The sequence below is a fragment of the Natator depressus genome, chromosome 9 (genome assembly GCF_965152275.1).
Source record: "Natator depressus isolate rNatDep1 chromosome 9, rNatDep2.hap1, whole genome shotgun sequence".
Classification (NCBI taxonomy): domain Eukaryota; kingdom Metazoa; phylum Chordata; order Testudines; family Cheloniidae; genus Natator; species Natator depressus.
Genome location: NC_134242.1, coordinates 5342761 through 5354606, shown reverse-complemented (window position 1 = coordinate 5354606; position 11846 = coordinate 5342761). Strand labels below are relative to the sequence as shown.

At 53.1% G+C, this 11846-nt stretch overlaps 1 protein-coding gene across 1 annotated transcript; it reads left to right on the top strand.

Moving 5' to 3' along the window:
* The first annotated feature begins 549 nt into the window (after positions 1 to 549).
* Positions 550 to 11515, top strand: SLC51A (solute carrier family 51 member A). Its single transcript, XM_074962872.1, has 9 exons — positions 550 to 699; positions 1582 to 1676; positions 2028 to 2182; positions 2672 to 2745; positions 5015 to 5173; positions 5955 to 6066; positions 6363 to 6509; positions 7628 to 7733; positions 11068 to 11515. Exons 1-9 carry the CDS (start codon positions 665 to 667, stop codon positions 11202 to 11204), a joined length of 1020 nt encoding a protein of 339 aa, XP_074818973.1. The 5' UTR covers positions 550 to 664; the 3' UTR covers positions 11205 to 11515.
* The last annotated feature ends 331 nt before the right edge of the window (positions 11516 to 11846 follow it).

Genomic DNA, 11846 nt, shown 5'->3' with positions numbered 1-11846 from the left:
TGAACTGGCTTCGTGCACAGCCGGGTCCCAAGGCAAACTCCTGTCTGCTTTGCCCTCCACTGTCACCCCCAGGGCTCTCTGAATGATGGAGTCACCCTCCCACCGAGCAGGGGGGCCAGAGTTCGCCCCACAAAACACATGCACGCACACACTGCATTAACTTCACTTTCTCCACTTTCGAAAGCCGTCCCCTCCCTGCTGTGGATGCAAAGTCCCCCGATCCTGGCCGGTTAGTGCTGTTGGGCCCCAGGTCAATAACCTGGCAGCTGATAGCCAGGGCAGCTCCTCTCTGCAGAGCGGGGATGAGCCACTTTCTCGTCCAATGAACCTCCTGACACACACAGAGAAGGCGGGGGTGGGGGGGGTTATTTGTGCAAACCGGTTGACCGAGATTCGTGGTAACCCTTGAATTTGCTCTGCTAGTTGGAGTGTCTGTGTCCCCAGACAAGCCGCAGCCGGTTACCTACGGGGGACGCATCGTGACCACTGATCCGTTCCCCCCACCCCGGAAGGGGAGTTACAACTGCACAAGGCCGAGCTGCGAGCGCCGACCTTTGGGACTCTGCCCCCGCCTGGCAAACGCTGCTGGAGCCTTTTGCCAGCCAGCAGCTGGGCTTGTGGAGGGTAAGCAGGAGCCAGCTTGATCGCCGGGGGAAGGGGCAGAATGGAGTATACCGCAGAGCTCCTATCCGACCCCAGGTAGGGGACGTCGAGGCTGCAGGCAGAGCGGCTCCTCGCTGCTCAGCCGGCAGCTGCTTGGTTCTGCACTGGTGTGGGGCCCCAATGCCCTCGGGAAATGTCCAGACACTTGGTGCAATCTGCTCCCTGCTGAGTGCCATTATTTATAAGCCGGGGCAGGTCCCATCTGCCACGGAGGGCTGAGTACCCAGGGAAGAAGGATGTGTCACCCCGCTCTGCCAGCTCTGGGGCAGTTAGTGCTGGTCACCTCCGACCACGACTAGGGTGACCAGATGTCCTGATTTTATAGGGACAGTCCTGATTTTGGTGGCTTTTTCTTATTGTAGGCACCCATTATCCCCACCCCCCCGGTCCGGATTTTTCACACTTGCTACCTGGTTACTCTAACTACGCCAGCCCCCCCCCGAAATGCCTAGCCATAAACTCACCTCACCTTAAACCCAGGCCCCACGAGTGAAGGGTGATTAGTCATTGGGGCACCTGTTCCAAGGGAACTGGGCTGAGACCTGCCACACTCATTTCACAGGGGTCACTGCGCGTCCGCTGGCCCCTTTGCTGCCTGTGGTCGCTTGCTGTTGCCCCGGCTGGGGGGGTTATGAATCAGGGCTGCCCATCGAGTGCTTTCCACCCAGGGAGGCCAGCAGCGCCCCCAGTGGCCATGGGGCTTTGCAGGGGGCCAAGTTGTATGATTAGCCCTTGTGTAGCTGGGCTGGGCGAGCTTGGCCGATGACCTGTTGCAGATGGGCAGATCTTACAGCGCCCAGTGCAAGCTGCTGGCCAAGAAGAGCTGGGGCCGCTTCGCACTCCTCGAATCCCTCCCCACGGGTGGGACTGGACTCCAGCCCCAGAGCGGAGCTAACCGGGGGCCTGGTTTTCCTGCAGGTTCTCACCTCAGCTGATTAAGCTGCTGATTACGAATTTCAGCGTCCCCCTGGCCTGTGTCTCCAAGCCGCCCACCTCGCTGCAGCTGCTGTACCGTATGTGGGGGGCGCTGCCCCATGGGTGCCAGCGGGGGGAGGGGGAGAGTTAGACTGGGCCAGGACTGAATATTGGCTGGGCCACAGAGCAGCCCCGCCCTCTCAGCCCCGGTGCTGGGCAGGGGGAAAGGGCTCCTGGTTGTAGGGCTGAGGGAGAGAGCAGGGAAGTGGGGCAGTGGAGAGGGGCAGGGACCCAGCCCCGAGGACAGGGGAGAAAAGGCAGAGGGACGGCTGGCCAACCACTCACCCTCCCTAGGGCGTGTTCACATCTCATGCAGATTTCCAGGGGGCTTTTGCACTGCATGGGAGGGACGGCCGTGACATCTCTCTCATCCCCTCCCTCCCCTGCAGAGCTGGACCCCATCGAGCTCTCCATCCATGGCCTCATGACCTTCCTGACACTGGTGTCGGTCGCCATCTTCCTCGAAGAAGCCATCTACCTGTCAAAGAAGATCCGATGCCTGATCAAGATGAAAACCCTCATCTGGAGCAGCTCGGCCCCCACGGTGAGCCCCAGCCTTCGCTGTGAGGGAGGGGATGGCAACAGGATCCTGGCGGGCGTTCACAGCCATGCTGTGGGTTCCTGTTATGCTGATGGACAGTGCAGGCTGGGAGTGAGCGCTGGAGCTTTAGCTTGCGGAGGACAGGGGACCGTGCTGGGCTGGTTTATTACATCCGCATTAGAGAGTGGATCCAGAGTTGGGGGCACTGCAAATATCCCAGGGGGGTCTGGGATCATGGCGGGTCTCTGAGCTCCCCCAAGTCGCGGGGGTGATGAGATGCTGAGACCACTTTAGAGCCAGGGACCAATTGCAAAATCCAGCCCCATAGAGCTCGGATTGTAAACGGGCTGGCCCGTGGAGCTCCAGAGTTCTGCTGTGGGCCCATCTCTGCCATCCGCTCACCCGCCTACCCCAGGGCCTGTGGGGGAACCGGACTGGAGCATGCCCGGCTACCTCCCGTTTACGCTGGGCCTGCCCTCCCTTCTTCTCCAGATGGTCTCCGTGTTCTGCTGCTTTGGGCTCTGGTTACCACGCTCCATGATGGTGGTGGAGATGGCTATTGGCATGTGAGTATTGCTACCACCCGGCCCCGCTGCAGCTTGGGGGAGCTCGGACTGATCCGGCTGCTCCTGGCCTAGCCAGAGGCGGATTAAGATTTATTAGGGCCCTGGGCACAAAGAACGTTCCTCCCGCCGCATAAAAAACATGGATGTATCAAACTGTATTGATAAGATGACTCAATTCAGTGTTTACACACGGCCTTACTAATGAAGCAAATCCTATCCCGGTTCCTTATGCCGATATTAACTGCTCAATTTTTCCACACAGAAAATGAATCTAGCTAGATCTTATACATACCATCACACTGCTAACCTGGGCAACCCTGGTATTACAGGAATCAGTTCTTCGCAAGCCAAGAAGCGGGTCTTTCATCTCCCCCAATTATCTTGAACGTGGCCAGTGTGTGGTTTTCCCACCTGTTGATCACGTTATCTTTCAGTTTTTCTATTGTCTGAAAGAACAGGCGGCACCGTTCCAGAGTAACTTAATTAAAAGAAATAAGCCAAACCTGAGGCACAATGACTCATTATTCAGAACTGTAAGGTTCAGCCAATGGTGAGAACTGATTTAAAGCAAAGTTTACAATTGATCACTTCAGCTATGAAGAAACATTGAAAGACTCTGATGGGTGCCAAAGTTCATGTCAAACCGTCAGCAAGGTGACATTTTACCAGTTAGCTGTAACAGTTAGTGCTAAAACGTAAACAGAAACGAGCATGTACGTATCCATTCAATCGCACTGTGAAGAAGAGGCCAGGTTCTGATTAGCCAGAGCACACCACAGCAAGTTCTGTCATTACTAAGCCAATGAGAATATAGTTTGTCCAATAATCCCGCAGAGAGAGAATATTCAGCACTCCCTTCTCCCAATGCCGCATCATTGGTGTAATGGAGGGAAGGGAAATAAGTCACGGGAGCTGAAGGGCCTCCCAAGATACATTTCTCCCATTTCTATAACTATCTGGGTTTGTCCTTTATGTTTTATCCCTAGCCCGGCTTGGCTTTGGCATTCCCATAGCAATGGATGCCTAGGGCAGCAGTTGATTCCACCGGCCATCTTTGTGAAGTAAATTTGGGTGGGCCACAATTCATCTGTGAAGTTCATAGTTGAGTGAGTTGGGGCTGGAATCTGGGGCCCAGTGTAAACAGAGCCACATCAGTTCATGCTGGGTGAGAGGGAAACACACCCAGAGCTTAAACGTACCGTCGGTAAATAGCACTGTGTCTTTCATCCACTGCCGAAGTGGGAGAACTGTACTATGGAAGGCCTCATATCAGCTGAGCAGGGAGTGAATAATGCCCTGTCACAATGGACACGGCAAGAACCCACCCTAAGATCCCACGGCAGGAAGCACATGCGTGGGGAGGTGGGATCCACAACGATCTCACGTGGGGGTAAACAGGGCTACCTCATGACATACTAGGATGAGGTAAATAATGCTGCATTGTGAGGTGCAGAGATAGGGGCATCCAAAGGCCTCGAAACCGTGGCTGGAGGTATGAAAAACCCAGACAAAGCCTCCGTCTCACCATGTCTTTTGCAATCACCAAAAGACACAGGAAAAAACTGGAAGAGGAGGAGAGAGAGAACAGGTCACACCTGGGGAGAGAAGTGATTGAATATTGAGAGCCAAGGCAGAGACCACGGGGGGGGGGTGTTGTGGGTGTGTGTGTTTGTAGGGTTGGGGGTTTCCATGTTTCCCCTGTTGAGGACAGCAGAGAACCCCCCCTTGGTTCCCCATGTGCTTGTGGGGCTGCATTTCCCTGGGAGCTCACTGGTGGGTTGAGGTAGTGGGGCTTTCACCAGCGCCCCTGGCTGCGGGGAGCTCCCCATCCCAGCAGCCAGCCCACCCCTCTTCCTGTCTACGTTCTCCCGGTCGCTGATGTGCTGCAGGCTGCAGCCTGTGTCCTTGGGCTCGGGACAGTAGGACTCCGGCCGGGACTGGAGGAGACACAGCAGGAGGTGGTGTTCCCCACCTCCCTTCGGCTGCCCAGCCAGATGCAGGAGCCTCCCGCCGGCTGATCCCCTCACCGGCTCATCCAGGAAGCCTTGCTCCAAGCCCAGCCAGCCCAACTAGCAGAGCAGACGATGCAGCAGCTAAATCCTGCTGCCCAAGCATCACGAGATTTTTCCGGGGGTTGCCAAATTGGCCAGGCCACCCGTGTGTTAATCTGTCCCTGCGCCTTACAGGAGCGGGGCCTGGCCCCGTGCGGAACAAACTCTGTGCTGTGGCGTTGTCACCCCCCTGGGCTGACTTCGCTCTCTGCCCCCAGGTACTTCAGCATATGCTTCTACCTCCTCATGCTGATCATGGTGGAAGGCTTCGGGGGGAAGGAGGCCCTGCTCAAAGCCCTGAGGGACACGCCCATGGTGATCAGCACAGGCCCCTGCTGCTGCTGCTGCCCCTGCTGCCCGCGCATCACTATGACCAAGTAAGGCTGCTGGGCATGGGCACTGATGGGGGCCCTGGGACACTATACAGGGACAGCAGTGGCTGGGAGGAATGCGGGTTCCTTAGCCCCTTCCTTTACAGAGAAGCCAGCCATTGGGCGGTGCAGCTTCTCCCAAGATGTGCATTGAACCCCATAACTCCCTCTGAAGGTGCCCGGCCAGAAGCATGGGAGCAGCTGAGCTCTGCTTGCACCGCACCCCGTGGAGGGAAGGGGCAACGGTTGGCTTCAGTCCACCTCTGTGCAATCTAGAGCAGCCCCAAGTGTTGGCTCATTGTTTCCGTCTACTCCCCAGTCTGTCTGGATCCAGCTGTCATCTTATCTTATACGGAAACTGTCAGCGCTCTGGGGCAGGGGCTGTCTTTTCGTTTGTCGTTTGTCCAGCACCTCACACCGTGGGGGCAGGGTCTATGACTAGGGCTCCCAGGTGCTACCAAAAGCCAAGTGAAAGATGTGGGATGATTTATAGATCAGCCCCACAAGGCAAGGTCTCTGCTCCCAAGAGTTTGCTGTCCAATGTGCACGGCCAGTGGCAGGGAAGGGCTGTACTAGAAATCCCCGTGAATTGCACAAGGCAGTTTTGGTCTCTGGCTTGCAGGGCATTCCAGTCTCATGTTATAGTCCGTTCTGCAGGCCTAGAAGGGGTGGCCTGAGGGCAAGGCAAGGTGGCAAGTGGTGGAAGGTTGGGTAAAAAGCAGACTTGCAAGGAGCAAGCTCCTGGCTCCGGAGCGGTCACTGACGTCTTGCTCTGTTGCCATCATAGGAGAAAACTTAAACTCTTTCTTCTGGGCACTTTCCAATTCGCCTTCTTCAAGACAGCCTGTGTCTTTGTGGGGCTGGCCCTGGCTGAAGATGGAAACTACAATCCGGCTGATGTAAGTCACAACCCTTCACCCATCGAAGGCGGAGGGGTTAGGGTACCACTTCAGCCCTACCTCTGACTCTGGGCCATAATTCCAGCAGTAGCAGGGAGACTGCTTCCCTGGCTGTGCAGCGGGAGGGGAACGTGACAGCAACCTGTGGGGCTGCCTGTCTTGCTCGGATTCTCCATCTCTCCCCAGTGCCCAGGGGTATCAGGGCAGCATGTCCGTGCCCCATCCTGGACAATGCTCCGTCTCCTACTCGGGGCTGGAAATCACAGCCATGCTTCCTTTTCTTCTGTCCCTCCCAGATCTCCGCTAAGAGCGTGGCACTCTGGATAAACACCTGCCTTGGGTTCTCCACCATCTTTGCTCTGTGGGCCCTTGGGATCATGTTCCGCCAGGCGAGGGTGCATTTGGCAGAGCAGAACATGGGGGCCAAGTTCGCTTGTTTCCAGGTAACATTGCTCGGGGTGATTACCGATTGTTAGCATTTTCCTGGCCACAAAGGGGCTTTCATTGGCCTTTGCATCTATAAACTGGGTCCTTCAAAACTCCACTCGCCCCACATGTGCAGCATACCATATTCCGGCTGGCTGATACCCCAGAGCTGGCTGCCTTTCTATTCCCCTGTCTTGAAACTACCTCGTCCTCTCAAGGAGCACGAGGGGCTTCAGGTGTGGAATGAGCAATAGGACCAGCTCAATGCCTAAGACCGACCCCGCTTTCCCACAAGTATCCCTGCCATATGCCGTGAGTGAGCAGCAGGAGTACACAGGAGGGTGGATCAAGACAGAGAAGGATTCCAGCACACGCTAGGATACCTGGCATTGAAATGGCAGACATGGAAGGGGGAAATTATGTAAAAATGGAGAAACTGACATAAAGATTCCTTTGAGTAAGCAGGGATTTGAAAGTTTAGTTTAAAAAAAAAATGGGGGGGAGGGGGAGGGCAAGAATTGTGGACCAAGGAGAAAAGAGGAAGATCCTATGAAGTCTGCCCCAAAAGAGAAGATACTGTGCTTCTCCCAAGCTACAGCAGGATCGTGAACTGCTCATATTTAGACTTAACTGGTCACTGTAGTTTGAATAATGTATAGTTATTGACTAGACACAAAGCTGGGTGGTGTAACCCCTGTAGGGCTCAAGAACCAGTTCCTCACCTGATATGGGAACGCAGGGAGTGGTCCCAGGAAATAATTTAGATGCTTTAAGTATCAGGAAAGTGGGCTAACACTAAACCACCTCTACTCCGGTTTTTAAGGCTATAGAGCGAGGTAACAGTGTAGTGGCACGAACGGCTGAGGAACAGGGTAGGTGGTGGTGACAGACTCAGCAGATGAGTCTCCAGCACAAAGCAGCAGCAAGGCTGCCCCGTGGACACGTATTCAAAGCAGAGCTGGAGCTTGCTGCAGGGGCCTCGGGAGGCCAAGGGTATGGAAGAAAGCGACTAGCTGCTAGAATGAGAAAGTCATCGTGAAGGAAGGGGCTTGGCCTTGGATACACCAACACACCCCCTGTTGGGGGTCCCTCAGTTTGCAAGCAGCTCTCTCATCCCCACTTCTTCTGGTGGCAGGTGCTCCTCATCCTGACTGCGCTACAGCCCTCCATCTTGAGCATCCTGCAAAGCAGCGGCCAGATCGCCTGCGCCCCGCCCTTGTCCTCCAAGACGAGGTCACAGTGTGAGTAGCAAGAGGCCCCGGCCTGGGTTAGTTTAAGGATGACAACTGGCCCAGGATTGAAGTCGGCCTCTCTCTCCATGGCACAGGAATATTTTCACAATGTTTTTTTCTTCCCTTTTGAAAGAAAAGGAGAAGCTCCTCTTATTGCACTCCTTGAAGGAAAGTGTAATTGCCTTCTTTGCATCTCCACGAGGGGCGGCGAGTTGTATGGGCCCCTGGTGCTCGGGCTCCAACAAATTCAGGGCCCCAGGGGCCCGGCTCCACCAATGTTCAGGGCCAGGTCTCTTCCCCTGGCCCTGCCTGCTGCCCCCGCACCCCTCCCCTGAGCGTCCCTGCCTGTCCCGGGCAGCTGCCCCCTGCAGCTCTACACTGCCCTCCCTCGGTGGCCGCTGCCGGCTAAGGGAGGGGCATAGGCGGCAGGCTGACGGCTGCACCTGCGGAGGGGAGGGGGCACAGCGGCATGGCAGACCCCCTGCCCCCTGGCAGGCAACTCCGAGGGGGCTTATCCTGTCTGGACCTCCTGAGCAGCAGCCTGGGGCTTGGGTGAGTGTCGTGCCAGGGGAGAGGGAGGCCCCACCCTGGAGCTTGCTGCTGCCGGTGGGGAGAGGGCTGGGGGGAGTCCTCCTCTCTGGCCCCAGCCCCAGGGCAGCCTGCCTGCTGCACCCCAAAGTTTGAACTCCTCATCCCCGGCCCAGACCCGCCCCAGAGCCCACAGCCCCAGCCCTCACTCCCCCGACCCCAACCCTGTAACCCAGCCCTGAGCCCTGTCCTGTACCGTGAACCCTGCAGCCCTCTGCCCCAGCCCTGAGCACCCTCCTGCATCGTTAACCCCTCATCCCCAGCCCCACCTGAGCGCACACCCCCAGTCAGAGCCCTCAACCCCCACTCAGAGCTCTCACAGCCCACCCCTCTGTTCCAGCCCCAAGCCCCCTCCTGCACAGTGAACCTGTCATCCCCGGCCCCATTCTTTGCTTTGGAGTTGGCATTTCTTTCCATGTGGTTCCTAGGGGTGCATTGCTGTGGGTGCTAGACTGTCTGACTTGTAGGCCTTGTCCACACTGGGTTATTTTACACCAACATAGCTGCATTTGTGCAAGCCCCTAGTGTAGACAATCCATGCCCAGTTAATCATGACTTGTGCTGGCACAGTTTTTGTCAGTGTGAAACCCCAGTGTGGACAAGCCCTGAGTAAGGTGACAACTCCACTTTATCTAAAAAATTAGTTTTATAAAAACAAACCCTGAAGACCCACAGAAAAATATCCCCCGTTATTCTTTTAAATTCCATTAAAAACACTGGTTTTACAGCAAGGACAAATTTCCATCAAGTGTTCGCAACCCAAAGATTACAACACTGAGAACTTGGAAGCACCTTAATTGATTTTCATTGTCCAAGATAAGAGATGTGCAGACTTAGAGAGAGTCATAAAGAGGTAAAGAAATACTTGTTTACAATACATGGCTTTCAGGCTGGCCATGTCTCCAATAACAGAGTTTCGCATTTACCTCCCTGTGCACATTAATGAAGATTTACCCTTTTAGATTCCTTTCATCTTGGTTACTAGGCTGAAATATTTGTATAATAGTTAAAACAACAAATCCAGTTAAATTAGTGTACACCCCGCATAGTAATGCCAGTCATGTAACCCAGTTCTGCCTGCTCTCCAGCCTGGCAGAGGAAAGGAATCTCTTACTCCTCACCCCCCACACCCCAACCCTGAGCCCCCTCCTGCACCGTAAACCCCTCATCCCGGGCCCCACCCCACAGCCCTCACCCTCCCCAACCCTCTGCCTGAGTCCCTCCCACACCCCAAACCCCATCCCTAGCCCCACCCCAGAGCCCGCACCCCAGTCAGAGCCCTCATCCCCCCCCACCCCAACCCTCTGCCCTACCCTGAGCCTCCTCCCACAATTTTGTGTAATAATAATCCCATTAATTTTGTGTAATAATAAACAACAATGGATACATTCTTAATAAAGTTACCCAGAGAAAAAGAACAAAAGGGTAATTCATCAAGTGATGGCCTGCAAACTGAAGTTAGAGACTGGGAATGGTTGATTCATTATAAAAAGTAACCTATTTCCCCTGGTTTATTCCTCCCCCCCCACTGTTCCTCAGACGTTCTTGTTAAACCTTGGATTTGTGCTGGAAATGGCCCACCTTGATTATCATACACATTGTAAGGAGAGTGATCACTTTAGATAAGCTATTACTAGCAGGAGAGTGGGGTGAGGGGAGAGAAAAATCTTTTGTAGTGATAAACACCCATTTTTTCATGGTCTGTGTGTATAAAAACATCTTCTGTATTTTCCACAGTATGCATCCGATGAGGTGAGCTGTAGCTCACGAAAGCTTATGCTCAAATAAATTGGTTAGTCTCTAAGGTGCCACAGGTACTCCTTTTCTTTTTACAAAAGAAAGATGTGGCAAATCTAAAAGATCAGAAAAGGAGTTTTCATCAGTCTTGGCTGTCAAGATTTACGTGGTTGGAGTCCAATAGCGAATTAGACAGAGCTGGATCAATAACCCTCAAAAGGAAACAAGAGTGCTGGGTTGTTTCCATATTCAAACGAGTATTAATAAAGTTGATACTCTTAGTTAAATAATTTTTTCTTACGATAGTGATATTGTGCAATATTGGAAACTGTTAAATGTTTACTGTTTCCAGTCTATTTTTACATTATTTAAAAAAGTATGTATCAGCTTACAAGGAAGGGGTGTGTGTGGGGAAGGCCGGGAAGGGGGGCAGGACTTGGACCCCTTCTGGGCACCACCAAAAATTATACAAACCTGCGATCTCCACTGCAGCAAAGACAGCTGTAATTTTCAACGTCGTGATGCAGGAGGAGACTAGGCATCTCTACACATTTGCTCACTAATGAACAACAGCCTGTTGAAGTGGCAAGTGCTAGTTTAGTCAATCCAGCTGCTGCTGTATTTGTTTCCAGCCCTTCCTCCCGGGAATTTTCCAGGCCAGCTTCTCTTCAACACTCTTGTAAAAGCAAAGTAGACTGCATTATCTGCGAGACTAGGCCCCTGCCTTGGGTGAGGGACAAGGCAGAACTAGGCCTTACTCACTAGCTAGACATAGGCACTGTTCACCTGCATGGAAGTGAAATTCTGCTGCTCTAAAGAGCGAATTAATCCTTTGTCCAAAAGGAAATATTTTTAGCCCCCATATGGTAACTGCTGGGAGCTAGTGAATCCTGATTTCCCCTTACCCTTGTAACATACTTCTTTAAACAACTATACTGTTCTGGCGGGTGAGTGAATAGGGAAGAATGCTAATGAAAGACATGTCAACTAACCCCTCTGTTTCTTGGTTTGTTTTCAGACATGAGCGCGCAGTTGCTTATCCTGGAGACCTTCATCATAACGGTGGTGACTAGGATGTATTACAGAAAACAGGACGACAAGGCAGGATACCAACCTTTCAGCCTTCCGGATGGGGACATGGAAAGCAAAGCCTAGACAGGAAGAAGCGGTGACCAGAAAGCTTCTGACAGCTTCTGACAGCACAGAGTTTCTCCCACTTTGCCAAAACGTGTTCCCTCTGCAATTTCACAGTGATAGAGTATTTCCCTAGGTAGCTGTCTGAAGTTTCATTTGGCAAGTGACATATAGGAGGGAAACACAATTTGCATCCAGATGGTAGATGGCTCTGAAATCCAAAGGATATGAACCAAAGTTTCTGTAAACCAGCTTCTTAGTGCAAAGGCCTTATCTATAAAGTGCCTATCCCACCTCAGGTGCTGTATAAATACAGAATAAAAATCGATCCAGGCACTTAAACTGGGCTCTTTGCTGTTGGAACGAATGCTACTACTCCATTTCCATTTAACAAAAGGGAAAAAAAGTGGGGGCTAAAACTCTGCCTACTTCTGGTCTCAAAGAGCTGAGGGTTTGGCTACCACTTCCATCGATTTAGACCAGTGGTTCTCAAACTTTTGTACTGGTGACCTCTTTCACATAGCAAGCCTCTGAGTGTGACCCCCCCTTATAAATTAAAAACACTTTTAAATATATTTAACACCATTATAAATGCTGGAGGCAAAGTGGGGTTTGAGGTGAAGGCTGACAGCTTGCAACCCCAATGTAATAACCTCACGACCC

Bases quoted from the DNA above. Each gene is read 5' to 3' on its own strand.
- SLC51A (XM_074962872.1), top strand. From the start codon at position 665: ATGGAGTATACCGCAGAGCTCCTATCCGACCCCAG. The intron at 2,183-2,671 runs GTGAGCCCCAGC...CTTCTTCTCCAG, and splicing joins GGAGCAGCTCGGCCCCCACG to ATGGTCTCCGTGTTCTGCTG. The intron at 6,510-7,627 runs GTAACATTGCTC...TTCTGGTGGCAG, and splicing joins CCAAGTTCGCTTGTTTCCAG to GTGCTCCTCATCCTGACTGC.